The sequence below is a fragment of the Enoplosus armatus genome, chromosome 11 (genome assembly GCF_043641665.1).
Source record: "Enoplosus armatus isolate fEnoArm2 chromosome 11, fEnoArm2.hap1, whole genome shotgun sequence".
NCBI lineage: Eukaryota > Metazoa > Chordata > Actinopteri > Centrarchiformes > Enoplosidae > Enoplosus > Enoplosus armatus.
In genome coordinates, this window is record NC_092190.1 from 13104322 (window position 1) to 13121337 (window position 17016).

At 39.7% G+C, this 17016-nt stretch overlaps 2 protein-coding genes across 2 annotated transcripts in view; both read right to left on the minus strand.

Annotated features, from left to right (window-relative positions):
* The window catches only part of myo3b (myosin IIIB), a 50853-nt gene extending 45341 nt beyond the window's left edge, over positions 1–5512 (minus strand). The window contains exons 1-7 of the mRNA XM_070914528.1: positions 5484–5512; positions 4804–4987; positions 3524–3544; positions 2691–2825; positions 1164–1268; positions 804–903; positions 82–158 (exon numbers count right to left, since the gene is read on the minus strand). Coding sequence (XP_070770629.1) covers positions 82–158; positions 804–903; positions 1164–1268; positions 2691–2825; positions 3524–3544; positions 4804–4987; positions 5484–5512 — 651 coding nt within the window. The remainder of the gene's footprint in view (positions 1–81; positions 159–803; positions 904–1163; positions 1269–2690; positions 2826–3523; positions 3545–4803; positions 4988–5483) is intronic.
* A 7602-nt stretch (positions 5513–13114) lies between these two features.
* ubr3 (ubiquitin protein ligase E3 component n-recognin 3) overlaps positions 13115–17016 on the minus strand; it is a 39870-nt gene continuing 35968 nt past the window's right edge. The window contains exons 34-39 of the mRNA XM_070914376.1: positions 16292–16399; positions 15935–16060; positions 15478–15657; positions 14303–14512; positions 13991–14130; positions 13115–13491 (exon numbers count right to left, since the gene is read on the minus strand). Coding sequence (XP_070770477.1) covers positions 13374–13491; positions 13991–14130; positions 14303–14512; positions 15478–15657; positions 15935–16060; positions 16292–16399 — 882 coding nt within the window. The 3' untranslated portion in view covers positions 13115–13373. The remainder of the gene's footprint in view (positions 13492–13990; positions 14131–14302; positions 14513–15477; positions 15658–15934; positions 16061–16291; positions 16400–17016) is intronic.

Below are 17016 nucleotides of genomic sequence, written 5' to 3' on the forward strand. Positions count from 1 at the left end.
CTTTGCTCATTTAAAATGTTCCATTAGGCACTAAAACGTGTGGTATTTTACTGCTGTGTTAACTGAAGCGTGGACTCTGACCTCAGGTGCCATCCAAAACGGAGTCCCGACCGACGTGTTCCTCCGCAATCGTGCGCTGGTCAGTTGAGCAGAAACACCTAAAAAAAATAAATGAAAATAACATTCAATTACTTCTTATAATAATCAAAATGTAGATCTTAGTATGTTTATCAGTGTGAATTTGAATAAATATAGAATTTACGATAGAATCTAAATGTTTGAATGAATCAATAAATCCTGGTATATAATTTAGTGTGGCAACCTGCCAAGCAGTAATAATAAAGGCCTATAATCATTTCAAATTATGTAGGACAGATTTTTATCAGCATGAGTCCACTTCATCTCCATGACACAAAGGACATAAACATGCCTAGGGGTGACTCCAAGTCATTTGCCATAGCAGCTTTCTTTTAATATGCAAAGGATCAAATAATGCTATTTAAATGAGCAATAATAGCCTCGGGTTAAGGCTACGGTCCATGAAATAAAAAGATGTTATGGTGAGCAAGGGACTAAAGTGTGGAGCACATTATTTTTGCTTGTGTGCACCTTGACAAACAATGTCGCAGGGATGTGCTGCTCTCACTTCCCACAGATCAGTCAAATGCCAAAATGGACTCGTTCATCCAACAATGCACTTCAGAGAAAAGATAAAGCTGAGAGACAATTCTCAGACCTTGATGCATTTGTCTCTTTCTAGCTATCCGTGAATTGGCTAAATTGCCTCTTTCAAAGACCATTACCAAAGTCAACCAGTTTGACTCCTCCCTCAGTTGTCAGGAGGATGTTGTTGCCTTTGACGTCACGATGGATAATCCGGTTGTTGTGCAAATGCTGAAGACCCTTTTAAGTTAGAGGACAGAAAACACAAGGTGAATCACAATCGTATTATTAGTCTGTCATTAGTACAAATGAGTATATGATGCATCAAAGGTTGAGCGGTACAAACTATATAAAAGAACTCCCACAGCTGTTCAGAAGGAGAGACATTCATTACCTCCCGCCACACTTCCCCTGCTGAAAATAAATCCTCAGCATGCTCTCTGCATGTTTGCATCCCACCTCCTCCCTAACATTAGCAGCTTTGCAGCAGGCCATCTTACCAAGAGGGCACTGTATAAGATGTATGAGATAACGGGCTCCTGCAGACGCTGGCCTCGGATGAGCAGGCCTTTGATGAGTTCTGTGACAGAGCCGCCGTTGCACAGCTGGGAGGGAGACAGAGAAACTCCAGTGACTCGTCCATCACTCACCACTCTAGATTATGATTCATGGGGAGAGCTAGCCCACACACACACACACACACATACAAGTTGGAGGAAGCAGTGTAGCATCACATGGCAGCGTGATAGCATCAACATTCATGTAGGTGGGTTGCTGTGACAAACTGAGGCCCATTTTAAAACTATTAAAGGGCTTCACAAGCTGCTACTTAAGTTTTCAGAGTTTTAAACATTTTTGGGCTCACAGACACAAAAGTGCAGTCTTTGGATGGGGATGACAAGCAAGAATTAAAGGCACCCCGTGGAGTTGTCTTGTAAACAATCAAAGTTGTTTACATTCAGTGTTACTCACCAAAACACATTATGTGTATACAGACATTTGCAAAGCTGATTTTTAAAATATTTTGAAACCTGAATAGTTTAAATCCTCATACACTGGCTTGCAGTTTTCTTCTTCTTCTTTCCCGCCATTTGCTAGCACATTGCTGGATGTCAAATAGCTCTACCACTTCAGACATGGCCAGTCTTTGAGGTAAATGTCACTTTCATTAGGCATTGTTTAGGGCAAACAGGTGTTTCACCTGTTTTTTTTTCTTCTTCCCTGTTTGTTATAACTTTCATGCTACATATTTGCACTACTGCCCTCTGCAGTTGCCAAAAAGTAATGCGTTACCCGCATGCTCGTGCGTTTACTAGTAGAGCTCATCAACATTGCTCTCTATAGCTAGCCTAATTATCAGACTGAACACCCATTTTGTTTTACTTAATTTATTCAGCCTGACATTGTGTTCATGTTCATGCCGATTTCTTGTTGGGGGGGTATTTTGTTTTGCTTTGGCCAAACCAATCAGGAGCAAGTGATGTACCCATTCTGCTTCTGACAGGTCAATTGTTTCTCTAACCAAACAGCCTTTAATGGGCACAACACCAGACCCCTTTGATTAGCTGAACAAATCAAAGAAGTGGTTCAGAGATCTGGAACCAGGCTACCATAACACCACTATAGTAGTCAATAACTCCACAAGGTACCAGGAATAGTTGGACATTTTAAGAAATAATCATCAAACATCTCTTGCCAAGAGTTAGCTCGATGAGAAGATCAATATGCTAAGCTAAGCTAAGTTTTTATGCTAAGCTAAGATGACCAGCTGCTGGCCGTAGCTTCATGCTTAATGTACAGACATGAGAGTGGTATCGATCTTCTCATCTAACTCTCGGCAAGAAATCAAATACTTGTACTTTTCAAAATGTCAAACTATTATTCTCAGTGAAATAACAACAGCGAAAAAAAAGCACTGGCACACTTATAATATCAAAGTAAGGATGCAAGGCAAAGACGCATCTGGAAAAAACGGTAAACCTTGATCCAGGGCCTGCAGTGACACAGAGACATTAAAAAGAGCTCACCTCAAGTACCAGCCAAAGTTGTCCACCTGATAAGTTGTCTGACTTGTAGAACATGCCAAAAAACTTCACTACATTAGGATGGTTGGACAAGGACCTCAAGATGTTGTATTCTGCCTCAATCTCCTCGTCCACATCCTTTAAAACAGCAACAGAAAACAGGCAAAGTTAGAACTGCCAGAGATGTAGCTATGCAAATAACAGGGTGAAAGATAATAAAAACATTTCTTCCTAAATATTTCAGGTTGTGTTTCATTCTGAAACACAGCAGAAAAGTAATAGGTTGACTATAATTAGACTCCTAAAGATAGGGTTATAAACTCAGTAACAGTAAGGAAGGGACGAGACCGGGTGCTAAACTATTTCTGGAAGCGATTTTCTATCAAAGTAAATCTCAGAGGAGGGGAAGAGCAACAGTCAGAGCAGCAGAATTTCTCTTCCTGGATGTCTGAGCGATAGCGTCAGCAGTCTAATCAGGGAGAGAGATGAGAGAGGGGGCAGCTTCATCTTCATGGCCATCAGGGAAGCATCATTGTGGATAGCACTGCCAGGATGGCGATTGTTCCATTGACACAATCACGGGAATGCCTCAGACCAAGCCTCACTAGCACAATAAGGTGCCAATGCAGAGGCTACAGCGTCCTTATCGCACAGAGAAATGAACGGATATACAGAGAGGATACAGCCAATGCAGGAGCTACACTTTCTGGTAGGGTGTGTTAGACGTAACATGACAGGAAGTGAATGAAAAGGGGAGACGTTGATATATATCACTGGAGCAAGTACAAGTACAACTGCATCAAGATGGAGAGGAGGAAAAAGTGCTGGCAACTTACTCTGTTTGAATGGCTCGCATGCTGAGACAAGTCACATAGTTATAAAGAAAAACACAATAGTTTTAGTCTTTGCTTTTTTTTTTCTTCTGTCACAATATTATGAGTTGTTGCAGTCATGAAAAAGCTGTCAAAATTAATGGTTGAAGTACTTCCTCACCAACAGTAACAATACAAAAGTACAGCAGGGAGGCACAGGGGGATGTCAGATCAGTGTTCTTTTTATTTTCATGTAAAATTCATTCATACAGGGTAGGTTTGCTGAGCATACATGGTCAGTCATAAAGAGAACAGAATATTAGACAATGAACAAGGTACAGGCGCAATTAAAGCAGTTACAGGTAAGTAAAGGACGCTTCTTGAGAACGGTCTTAGTTACAGAGAGGTGTTAAGTGTTATGATTTTTAGGTGACTTTTTTTAAGTGACTCTGCACTAATGAAAAAGCTGTCTTCTGCTTCTGTTTCCCTGTAGCCTTAAAACTGTGAGATAACCAGTGGCAAATCTAGATACTTCACTTCACGTCACATGTAGCTAGAAACTACTTATGCAGCAACATGTGTTCACAAGACAATTATCAAGCTAGTAAAGCAGGAAACAACTCTACTGCCATGCAAGTGACTCTGTAAAGCTGTACTTAAGCACAGCTATGCTAATGTCAGCATGCTAACATGCTTCCCATGACAATGCTAACATGCTAATGTTTAGCAGGTATAATGTTTACCATGTTCAATTTTAGTTTAGAGTGTTAGCATGCTAACATTTACTAATTACACAAAGCACAGCTAAGGCCGAAGGAAAGTAATGAACAAATAAAAATTTTGACCTGCTGGTGGCGCTAGATGAAAAGTCAGGGGGTCACCAAAGTCATGAGAATTCATCCTCTGAGCACCATGTATATGTGTATACTTTTTCTTATTCTGGCCTCAAATAAAAATGTATACTTTTTTTGTTGTTGTCTTGCAACCCTTGATGGCGGGTAGTCATAGTCAATTTAAGTCAAAACTGTTGGAAACCACTGCATTAAATAACTGAATGACTGAGTTTCTGGATGCTTTCTGGATTACATAAACTACAGTACTTTAGAGTACTTTCTTCTCCCACTACATTTAGGGTTAGTTTGACCAGCTTGTGAGTTCTGCAAGGTGATGGTTCTTGTGCTATCTTAAGCGTTGCAGCTCATCCAAATTATCTTTTTTAGTTAGCTATCAGTACACTATATATAATACAATACATATCATAATACAATATATCAGTCAGCCTTAACAGCTTTTATCTGACTTACGTTGATCGGGTCCAGCACTTTCACTGCTGCCTGACTCCCATCCTTCTTGTTGGTCACTCTGTAGACTTTGCCATACGTTCCTTTACCAATGGTCTCCACTATGTCCCAGTTACCTGATGGATCGCCCAGGTTCTCCATGCCAATCATGCTGGACTTATAAGGATACAATCCATATAGTGACCGCCTAGAGGATAAACACAATCCCAGGTGGAAAAAACTAAATATAAAATGTTTTCATATCAACGACCAAAATAAAAAATGAATTCATGCTTGAAATACTTCTGTAGTGAGCGGAAACTTAATACAAACTAAAAGAAATGTTAATCCCTTTCTAATACCTAATACTTTGTTCTACAGAAAGAAAGCTTCTTGTGAGTAAATCAACAGTTGAGCCTCATTGCAGACCAGACAGACTTTTACATTGTCGCAGCAAGAAAGAAAAACACATTGTCTCCCAGTTAACGTCACAGAGAAGCAAGTTATTAAAATATAAACTATGAAATGCGGAAAGCTGTGTATGTATAGCACAGATGAATGCATTCATTCCCGAAGGCCTTCTCATTGAGCTCAGTGAAACGACTATATCCGCCAAGGGAGCCACTTAACAGGTTTAAAGTAGGAGAAATCAAAGCAAAAACAAAGCAGACAGCTGTAGGTGGAGATGACGGTACTCTACTCACATGGCAAGTGTTATTTTCTTCTGACTCATCAGGGCTGAGAAAGATTTACAGCTAAAGAGTCTCTAGTGATCATAATATAACAACACTGATAGCAACAGCATTTGCTTCCTCAAGGGGACGGGCAACAAGTGGCATTTCACAGAGGCACTGAATTAGCCCTCTCCACAGGGACCTAGTCACTGCCCACTAAGAAGTGCAATCTCCTCCAGATCAATTGGATTGGACAGAGATTAACTTGACAAGTGCCGTCGTGAATGAGCAGTGAACCGGCACCACATCTCCACACAAACTGTTTTGTGAAATGGTTATAAAGTAAAGTCTTCTATAAGGTGATTTATGTATGTTCAGCTTATAAAAAACGGTTATGAGGACTAATGATCAACAGCGATACAAAAGCCAGATATAAATAACCCTTTAAGTCTACAAGTGATGTTTCTGTGACCAAATACAACATGTAAGACCAACGATACAAAGCACTGAGTGTCAAAACAGCTGAGACATGATAGATTAGGAACTCATATTGCCATGTTGGGATACATGCATTCTATTTCTTTTGGAAAATTACCAGAAAATGATGGAGATAAACATGATGGAGAGGAATGTTTGTGTACGATCTGGCGACTGCTCCACTTGTCTTAAACGTGTTATGCATCACGGCGGGCGTGTGACCCTGAGGGAGGAAAGTCGTTTTTGTTTTGGAGGAGATCGGCAGATTGATGTGGAAAAAAAAAAATGTGAATGATGTTTAACCCTCAGGAGCTGTGGCAACTCACACGTGAGGACAGATTTATGAATTGTTGTGCATGCAGGTTGAGCGATGGCATCCAGGTAGATGTTAGATGGATATACCTATACTGTGGAGACGTTCAAATATGCAGCACAGATGTCCTTCACTGTGTCCTTCAGGGAGTCGCTTGAGATAGTAGCACCAGCAAAAGTACCTTTTGTAATTGTGCGTTTTTATAATACACATTTAAATTATAATTTAATTTCATGGTTTCATCTTCAGTCTTATAATCCATCATTGAATCATTGATTGTTCTGAAGTTAAACCATCTGTGAATAATGCATCACACCTGCCTTATTAATCAATAAGATCCAGACCCGTTTACTTGCCATTTATAACTGTTATTCTGTTTTGTAACATGTGCTTTGAACACATCACCAATCGCCTGTTGCCAAGACACCTTCACCAACTTCTGTAAAAGACGGCTCATATTGCTCCTTTTTGTCTCTAATGACCGGCTGCATCAGATACATCCTCTAAAATATCAACGTTTTCCTGCGGCATATAAACAGAAGTTTGAGCCTTGGATGTGCAGCTGTGGACTGTTTTTAGTGTTATTGTTAAGTGCACAATAAATTTCAGTGGCTAAACTCTAATACTATACAAGCAAGCTTTCAAAACAGTAAAAAGTACAAGCTTTTACAGCAAAACACAACAACAACAACAACAACTAGACTTTAACATCAGATCAGTCAAGCATCATTTAGGGTTGAACAGCACATATAATTTCACCTACTGTTTGAACATCAATCATAAAAACACATTTACTTCGCAGTCTCCAACCATCACACACAAATAACTAAAGTGGCCATTTAATCCTCTGCATCTATTCATTATTCAAAATAGTGTTTAAAGGCCAATAAAGCTCAGATCATAAAGCCAGAAGTCACACATACCTGTTTCTGTGAAAGTGTTTGTCTCTCCCTCACACCACAACGCGTCCAGACTAATTCATGATAATCTATAGGAATTAATAATTCACCAGTAATCTGCAACCTGATCTGCAGCAGTGTTAAATATTCAGGTGGCAGATGTATCCACTCATAATGGCGGTTGATATGAAGCATCTCAGGTTGCACACAGGTAACCAGGAAGTTCGTGATAGTTGCTAGGTCACATGACCGCTGTGTGTCTCCCCCTCTGCACATAATGTTCTTTACACTTCCAGCTGTTTCTGCTTCATCTGACAGCTTCGTCTCAATTTATTGTACGCCAGTGACAACAATGTAATAAGCATCTCTGCAGCTACTGTATGCCAGTGCAAGCTATAATGGGTATGTTGTGGTAAAAGGACAATAAGTCAAATATAAGTCCAGAACTGAGGGAATTATTTTATGCTTGCACTCACTGTAGGAGTTGATAATTGAGGCTGGGTCAGGCTTCTTTGACAATATATCTATATCTATATCTACAAAACAGAGCCTACATGCTGAGTGACAGTAACTAAAAATAAGGCATTACTCCACCTGAAAAACAACAACACTGGATGTTGCTGTTGCCATGAGTTAAAAGCCCCGGGGATCTACTGAAGTGAAAGACAGTCACACCAGCTGGAAAGAGCAGAACATGCTCCAAGAAGAGCTCATATGTTCATTCATGTTTTATGGCAGTTGTTCCCAAACTTTTATGCTGCCCCCCCCTGGAAGCCAAAAAGATGTCAAACCTTCCCACCCCCACCCCCTCATTGGTATTTAAATAATGTATTAATTTGTTGCAATACAAGTTGAATTTAACTGCAATAGCATTATCAAGAACATGGACAGCATGTTTCTTTTTATGCATGTTTCCCATTAGTGTCTGTTTTGCAAATAAAACATTTATTTTTACACACAAAAGGCTCTCCTGCTATATTCTGACTGTGAACTAGAACAGTGGTTCTAAACGAGAGGGTCAGGAGGTCAGGAGATAAATCTGAGGGGTCCCAAGATGATTAACAAAATGAAAAAACAGGATACTAACACTGGATATTTTTTCTCCTCTGGACTTTTAAAAAGTATCTGAAAAGGAAACAACCCCCCCAGTTTGGAAACTACTGACGATATATAGCAGATGTTAAGCTTAAAAATAATTGGAAAACCCGATGCTACGTCGCTTCATGACAGAAACCTCCCTTCAACCGTAGACATGCTGTCAGAAGACATTTTTTGTTTTATTGTCTCAAAGCAAAGAAAAAACCCAAATGCTGTTCTTTTCAACGGACAGGAGACACATCATTGCTGCTTTAGAACAGGACACCACTGGTCCTAGACAGCAATGCTCAGGTTACCCTTTGTTTACTATACTGCGTCAGCATACCTGAAAAAGGGACATCGTATCTGGTGTTCAAAATGCTGGTCAGTGCTTCTCTGTGGCACAGAAAGTGGAATTTGTATAAAAACTGGGATATAATACAATATAATAGTAAATACAGATGCTTCTTGAGCTAAATAATATTCCCTCTCAACATTTGCATTTCAGCGATGGTTGGCGGTGGTGACAGCTTTAGATGATGTGAACAGCTGCAGCACAGCGACCGTCTTTGTCACCAGAAACAGTGCAAAGTAAAAGTGAGTAATCTAATTTTCTGCTTCCATCAAACTCGCACAATCCCACCCTCTCTGGTGAAGCCTTACGGGAACTTCACTTGGTAAACCCTTTGGTAAGTCTGTGGAGAGAAAAAAAACACTCTGAACTATAATCCCTTTTAAGGGGATATGAAGAGGCTTTGCAGTAAACCTCCGCTAGCCACGAGCCAGGCCCAAAGCACCGTGCCCTTGCTCTCACCCTGGACGACCAAAGTCTCACACGACCAGAAACAAACACTTTTTTTTTTTAAGTTTAAGCCCCTAAGGCTTAGCAGTGCACCTGCGTGATTAATGATCGCCAAGTGACAACTTTGGATACACAAAACATCAACCTAATTATCAAAAAGACAACATCATCATCAAAATAATCAATCTAAAAACCAGAACCACGGTCATTAATGAATCTCTATCTTCTAATCACAAACATCACAGCTGTTTCAGCAGCCGCTGTGACATGATGCAGTGCAATACTGTACAGTGCTAACTGACTGTTAAATTAAATCAAGGTTGCACAATATGAATCATATTACGTATTATATTTATATTAAGCATTATGTGTATTTTTATCACTAAACTCAGTATCATTCTGAGAAAATTGAGAATTATAACTCCATGTTTAAGTATTTTCAGACTCTGTTTTTATAAAAGGGTTTCAAAGAGCAAAATTCTTATCACCAAATACAAAATGATATCCATTATGACCACTGTTAACTGTTTTGATGAGAAATAGCAGCCTTACTTCATAATGGACATTTTATTTTGAAATGCAACAATTCACTAATAAACATACACAATGTTTTGATGCTCTGTTAAACTTACTATGTGATGCATCATCATATTTGATGCAGATCTTTTTCAGTTTGTGTGCTACCTGAGATTTTGAGGCCAAAATTAGGAGTAAAACAGAATTTTGCAAATTGAAACCCTGTTGTGAAAACAGAGCCAAACAACTGTAGAATAGTTTGTGACCCTTTAGGCCAACTGCACTTTAGTATAGTCACCCACTCACAGCAGTCATCTTCAGATATGTTATCCTATTGGAGCTTTTGTGGAACACTATATAAAGTAGTTAAAATGAGCCCAACCTTAAACATCTACAACAGTAAAATGCAACATACACATTAAAGCAGCAGTAATATTAATTCAGAAACATCAAACATAATAAAACACTGACGGGAGCATTTTACTGCACAGTAAGTACTTTTCATCTTTTTGCTGATAATACTTTTACTTGTTATGGACTATTTTCAATGTGGTATTAGTAGACTACTTTTACTTAAGGATCTGAAAACTTCTTCCACCACCGTTTTATACATTAATGAACTTAAAGTTAAAGATATCCATCAAGCTGACAGTGGAGGCTCGTGCTTTATCTGCAGGCCTACTGATGAGGAAATGTGAGTCCTACCTTGACTTTGCTGCCTCCGTATTTCCATCTCTAAAATCTGCAAAACAGGGGAAAGTGTGTCAGACACCAGCTGACTGCTGCTCCCTGTATCCATCTCTGTGTATGTGGGTCAACACAGCCAACACTGGAGACAGTTGTACATAAACTTCACTGTATTGGCTTTAACTAACAATTCTGTACGTGCAGCTTACCGTCCATAGCAACATACCCGAACTGATTTCCCTGTTTACTCAGTGAAGGGTTTTAATAATTAACAGTATAGACACCTGAGCAGACCAGAAGCGCTTAGCTGACCTATATCACCTCAATGGTCTATTCATGCTCTCTGAGGCAGCAGTGTACCTACCTGCACAGGGAGAAAATGAGGAGATGTCCAGTGATGCTCGCCGTAGCACCGCCTGTTAACACCGCCTGTAACACCAACAAGTCTCTGCATTTAACTTGTCGTACAATCTCGGTGGTTTAACCCGGTTGAAATTCCTCCGCTGGTCCATACTAGGACTTCTTTTCTTATTGTCTAATTGGCAGAAAAGAGAGGCTTTGTGCGGCCAATGGTCATTAAGCAGAGGGCCTCCCTTGTTTATGAAACCTCAGCCCAATTACCCTCAAAGTGCTCAGCCACATGACTGCAGTGAAAATTTCTCTCTGGTACTCTGAAAAGAGACTGTGTGCTATTTAGATTAACTTGAACAGTATTTAGAGAAATCACCAATATAGCTGACAATATAGATGACAAGCTATGAAAAAAATGAATGGCAACCAACCCACTGACAACTGGCATACACTGATGTGTCAGTGGTCTCAGTACTGATGCATCTGGTTCAGTTGCAACTTTGAAAACATTATGCAAATTTTTTAGACAAACTGTATTCTGACATGTAAAGTCACTTTATCCGATCAAAAAGGTCCAACGATTTGTGGAGGTTATGATCTGAAGTGAGACCCCTGGTGGACACACATTTCCTCACTAACAGCCCACATCAGTGTATTGAGACTGGATTAAAGCCTTCATAGTAAGTAATATTTGAGCTTTATGGAGCTGAGTCGATGGCAGAGTAATGAAATCCTCTTTCCTCTTGTCGATCTAGCACCCAAAATTATTTCAATTACACCTGCTAGAAATTATGGTCATGATAGCATCATCTGCTTGTTCAAACAGCACAAGATGAAGGACTTTGAGATTTGATATTGGTGTAAGACCAGACAAAGTAATTCATTGAACCACTAAAAGACTTAAAGAAAACTGGCAACAGAAAACAAAAAGAGGGACACAAATCAGTGTGTTTATATTTTATTCACATATGTTACATTTTGCATTAAATGTCCAAGTCACACTTTCTGGTCAAACTCAGAAAGTTTGAGTCAGCACCTACAGTAATGTACTGTATCCTCTCTTCATTCATACAGGAGAACACACAAGAGCTTTCAGTTACAATTTACACCCATTACTCGTTGGCTATTTGGTTGCGGTCATTTACAAAGTGGGTACTGCAAAATAAAGAAGAGAGGAGAAACTCAGTAAACAGAGAAGCAGCATGCATGAATTCAAGAGGAAGTTTTTCAAGTGTTAACCTTAAAGATTCCTCGATACAGCCAGCATTTCAAAAACCAGACATCAGGGACGTTCAGCAGTATGCCGTTTATCACTCGAAAAAAATCAACATTACTCTTGCAGGCACGACTGGATAAATTTCCTCTCTTCCAGAAAAAAAAAAAGAGGTGATAATCAGAAAATTAAGTAGCTAAGACACTTAAATAATGGTGGCTTAAAGGATGTCATGCACAGTGTATAACGGATACTCAAGTTTGATAATCTTGTAATGTTGGAATGCAACTATAAATCACAACTAGATGATGCATGAGTAAGGGATAGTCATCACAATAAATGTTCTATACTGCAGTTAGAACTTGACAATCAAAAGCATAAAAAAGGGAAAAACTTTTTTGACAGCACAGAAAGATGAAGAGTATTGGCATTTCGTCTCAAAAGCAACTCACATTTCATTGGGTTTCATATCTTGAGAGAGAACTTTGACAGAACCAATATAGTATTTCTGCTCTCATGTGGCGCAGCAGGACACCATGTCTGTCCCATGACATTTCCTTTCCTTAAAAATGTATGCTACTTAAATTCTGGATGTTTGACTTTTTTGTGGAGCGGTGACAATGTATTTTGAATGACTCAAAGACCGGTTGTAGCTTTAGCTTGTTTTAAAGTTGGCATTTGAGTTTCTTCTTCAGAACCAGCCAGAAACAAAAAGCGCAGATAGGGCAGGACTGCAAGAACTGTAGTGAGTGTGATGAGGTGACCGCATACCTCCTTAAACATTAAAGTGAGTTTGAGTCAACATTCCCAACCATCTACCATAAACTCAAAGCACAACCTTAGAAAAAAAAATCTTCACAAAAGTTAAAATTACTTACTTGAACAATGAGCAGCAGCATTTATTTAAATATCTAAAACGTATTTTAAACAGCAAAAACAAAAAAAAAAAGAAAATTCCTGAGGATGGATTGCAACTAGACCCATAAAAAGAGCCTTTGCTTTTTTTTTTTTTGCAAAAAAACTCTAGTGTGTTGATGGGTGGACTTGTCCTGCCTACCATCACATGTCAGCAGACAATGAGTGCACATTGCAATAACATCGCTACACTCATCAGGAGCTTGAAACTCATGCCAGCACAGCAGAGCACATTTTCATAAATAAAAGGGATATGCATTAACATCATCATAAATGGTGCAAAAAGTAATCAAACTTTGCAGGGACATTCAGCACTTGATATATATGTATTCTTTTAACCCAAATAAATACGACAGGCTTCAAAAGCCTGTCCCAAACCAATTAAATGTCTGGGCAAAGTTGTGCTTTTTACTTTGATCTTACCGAATTCTGTTTTTCCCTGTTGAAAACCACACAATAAATCACTTAAACACACACACGTGTTAATCTTTAGGCATGATTGTACACCAAACTTCACATAAACCAAGGCTGTGGCAGCAATACCCTCACTGGATGTTTGTGTTTATCACGTTAAAGAGTTCCCAAATATTTTGATCGAGGCAGACACAGAAACCAGAAATAAAAATCTTCTCAGTCATGGGTTGCTGTTTTCAGTGGACTTTGGAAGATCTTAGAGTCCATTATAGTGGGGCCCCCAACGCTTATTGATGTGATCAAAGGTGTGCGAGACCCACTGTTGCTCCAACACTCGATACCTCTCTTCACACAAGAAGAGAGGCTTGCCACGGCTGGAGAAAGGCCAGAGGGGAAAACAAGAGTGAGAGCTGTGCTGGTTTTCTCCGCAGCAACAAGTATTTAAAAATCAACTGTGTCCCACTTTCATACTCGATCCTAATTCTAAGAAGGTGTGTTTGTACTTCAAAACTTAAATGTACTCAGTGTAATGTTTGTATGCATACTATATTATGACAACTAATTTGACTAGCTTGTTCTACTGGACGAGTTGCTCACAACTGGAAAAGTTAAAACAAATGGCTAATTTTGTAATTTTGTTAAGTTTAATTGACCGTGACGTTCAAAAACTATTTGACATCTAATTGTTACAAAATTTGAAAGTGCATTGATTTCTTGTACACTACCTGCAAAAATAGTATACCATGATAATTAGTATAAATACATACTGTATACAATAAGTATGTATGATGGAACTGGGACACAACACAGGAGTACTCAAATGTTTTAACTGTGGAAAGCTCACTGCACAATACTGTGTGTGATGTGTCATACCGTAAATCGCGGTCCTCCTCTCCGTGGGCATCAAGGTAAACAGAACCCCACAGGCAGAAACGATGTCCACGGATGATGATGATGACTGAGGCATTTATCAGTAGAAAGATGCCTGTAGCTGCGCCACAATGTTGGGAGTGCTACAAGTAACAAAAAAATTTAAAAAATTTAAAACGACACTGTCCTGACACTGTCAAACAGAGATTTTAATTTGGTATAAAATTAGTAATTTTGTTACAAAATAGGTTGTGTTGGACCTGGAATAAGGATCATAACAATATGGCCCCACCTTTGAAGCACTGAGAAACTTACCAAAACACATTCACAGATACCCTGCTGTTTGCAGCACACGCCTTTGAGACAGACGAAGGCGCCACAAACAAGGCAGAGTGCAGGGTCTTTTGGCACCTTTTTGCAGGCAGTGCAGGCCTTCCTGTGATAGTACTGGAAGATGATATTGTAGTTGTCAGGTAGCTGGAGAAGGCGGGGGGCTGCCCACTGAGGATCCTGGACAAGCAAGGTCTTCAGTGAAGAAAGACAGACGTACATGAAATATACAGTATTCAGGCCATAAAGCTATTGTGCACTACAGTCATTAATACATTTGGCCTCAAACTCTTCACTGCTTTTTTCTTTTTATTTACATGAGCATAAAAGAGCAAGAAATCAGACTAGTGGTCCGTCTACACAGAATAAAATAAATTCACCAGGTCTTAACTTTCCTTGTTTTTATGACGTCCTTTGGCTTTGAGATGTATTAATAAATAATGTCCCATATTAAGTATTAGCAACATAAATTGACATGCAAGACACCCCACAGTGTCTCCCCAAATGATGTACAACATCCAAGGTTACTGCAATACTGAATGACGAGGGCATAAGACACATGGCTAGTTATGCAGTCACTCTCCTCAGAGACACTAACAGCTACGGACCTTGTCAACCGAGGTTGAAACTAATTGTCAAAGTGTTAATAGCACTTGAGTTACATGAATCGTTTACAGGACATCAAGTTCAAAATACATGGATTGAATATTTAATTGCAGAGAGAGTATTTAGACTATTTCTTTGAAACTCCAAAACCAATTAAACTTGTGCTGAAATATACTGATATTTTCTGAATTCAAAACCACTGGGAATTAGCTTTAGTTTGTTAAAGAGGCAGAATTACTATAGTTATTCTGAAAGGTGATATATGTTCACATTCAGCTATTACCTGAATATAAGACTTTCAGCTTAAGATAAGGAATATTTTTGGAAGTCTCATGTGTGATTTTACTGTCTTTTGCATGAATCAAAGGTAATAAGGCTCTAAATATTGATAGGGCAATATAATGACCCTTATCAAGAACAATGACACATGACAAAAAGTTAAAAGTATTAAATTGCAGCAACAGAAGAGCAGTTAAAATATATTAAATAATAAAATCCAGTGAGCTCTCTGTGAGCAGAGAAGATCTGGTCTAGTCTGAAATTCACATACATACCAATGATTGCTCAGCCTGCATCTGAGAGAGCCCTGTGACCTCAGCGCACCACTGCGTCACCAAGTCAAAGGCGCCGACCGCCCACTTCAGACATGAGGCACTGTGCACGATGTTGGAAGGCTGAGGGGCTGACGGTAAGAGCCCCAAACACACAGCCAAGGACGAGAACTCCTCCTCCTCCTGAGAGCACACAAAGAAGAAAACAGCTGGTGAGGACACTCTCTTTGTCTTCACCAACACCTGCAATTCATTGGAAGTGTAAGGATCTAAACTCTACCAATGTGCTGAAACGCTGGGTGAGACATCAATCATGCTGGACAAGATTTCATGTCATCATCATGAGAAACTTAACAATAATGTACACAAGACGAGCAGCAAATATTGACCATTCTTGTTGCAAAGACACAAGGGTGAGGGTAGTTTCAGCAGGTGGGGTCACATTTATGATAAAACATACCAGGCAGCCAGTTAGGTTGTCTCCGTAGAGGTGATGCTGCAGAAGGCAGGAGAGGCGAAGAAAGGGCAGGCAGAACTGCTGCAGGCTGAACTCGATAGACTGTGGGGACCACACACTGGAGATCAGCTGGAGAGGGAAACAGTAACACCTGATCAATAACCAGCCAACAGCTTGCTGATAATACTGTGATGTATATCTCCCCAGGAGATTAGTGGAGATGTTAGACCACTGCCTCTCAGGGTAATGGCCAATTCATTGTTGAAGAGAAAAGGAAAAAGAGGAGAACAAAAAAAAGGAGAGCACCATCCTGAAGGCTGTTGTGTTCTGAAGTACTAAACAGTCATTTTAGTGGCTCACCATTGAAGTTTCTTCAGCGTTCACCTTGTAGACACTCTTGTCCTTAGAGAGCTCACAGATAACATGACTGAGCAGCGCTTCAAAAGATTTCTCAGCATTTGCAGCATTCTGTGGCAGAAAATCAAAATGTTGACAACATGTAATCAAACATTAACGATTTTCACTTTAATCTCTTCTGACAGTCAGCAGACATACACTTCTATTTATTCCTTGTTTGAGCTTAAAGCAAAGTACTTATTTTCCATGTTGTTTGAGTCACTCCCAACGCTCAAAAAGCCCTAGTAGCTCACCAGGTAGAGCTTGAACCATATCAAGGCAGAGTCCGCAGCGGCCCGGGGTTGATTCCAGCCCGGGCCCTTTGCTGCATGTCATCCCCTCTCTCCCTCCCCTGCCTTTCCTGTCTCTCTCCAGCTTTCACTATCATAATAAAGCATAAATGCCAACAAAAAAAATGCACACAGCTTTTGTGCGTTTTGTTAATAGACAACAATGAAATATCCTCATGTGGTGGCTGCCCCCATATATACAGACAGGTGTCAAATTAACAAACAAAAAAAACACCATTAAGTGTCTTAGTATGGTGTTGGGCCACCATAAGCCTCCAGAGCATCTTCAGTGTAGCCTGCTTCCACAGCTCTGAATTGTTACCAATGTTTATTCAGTGTTCCAGTGTTTGTTTTGTTTTGTAGGGATTAACAAAACAATCAAATGACCCTTAACCAGGG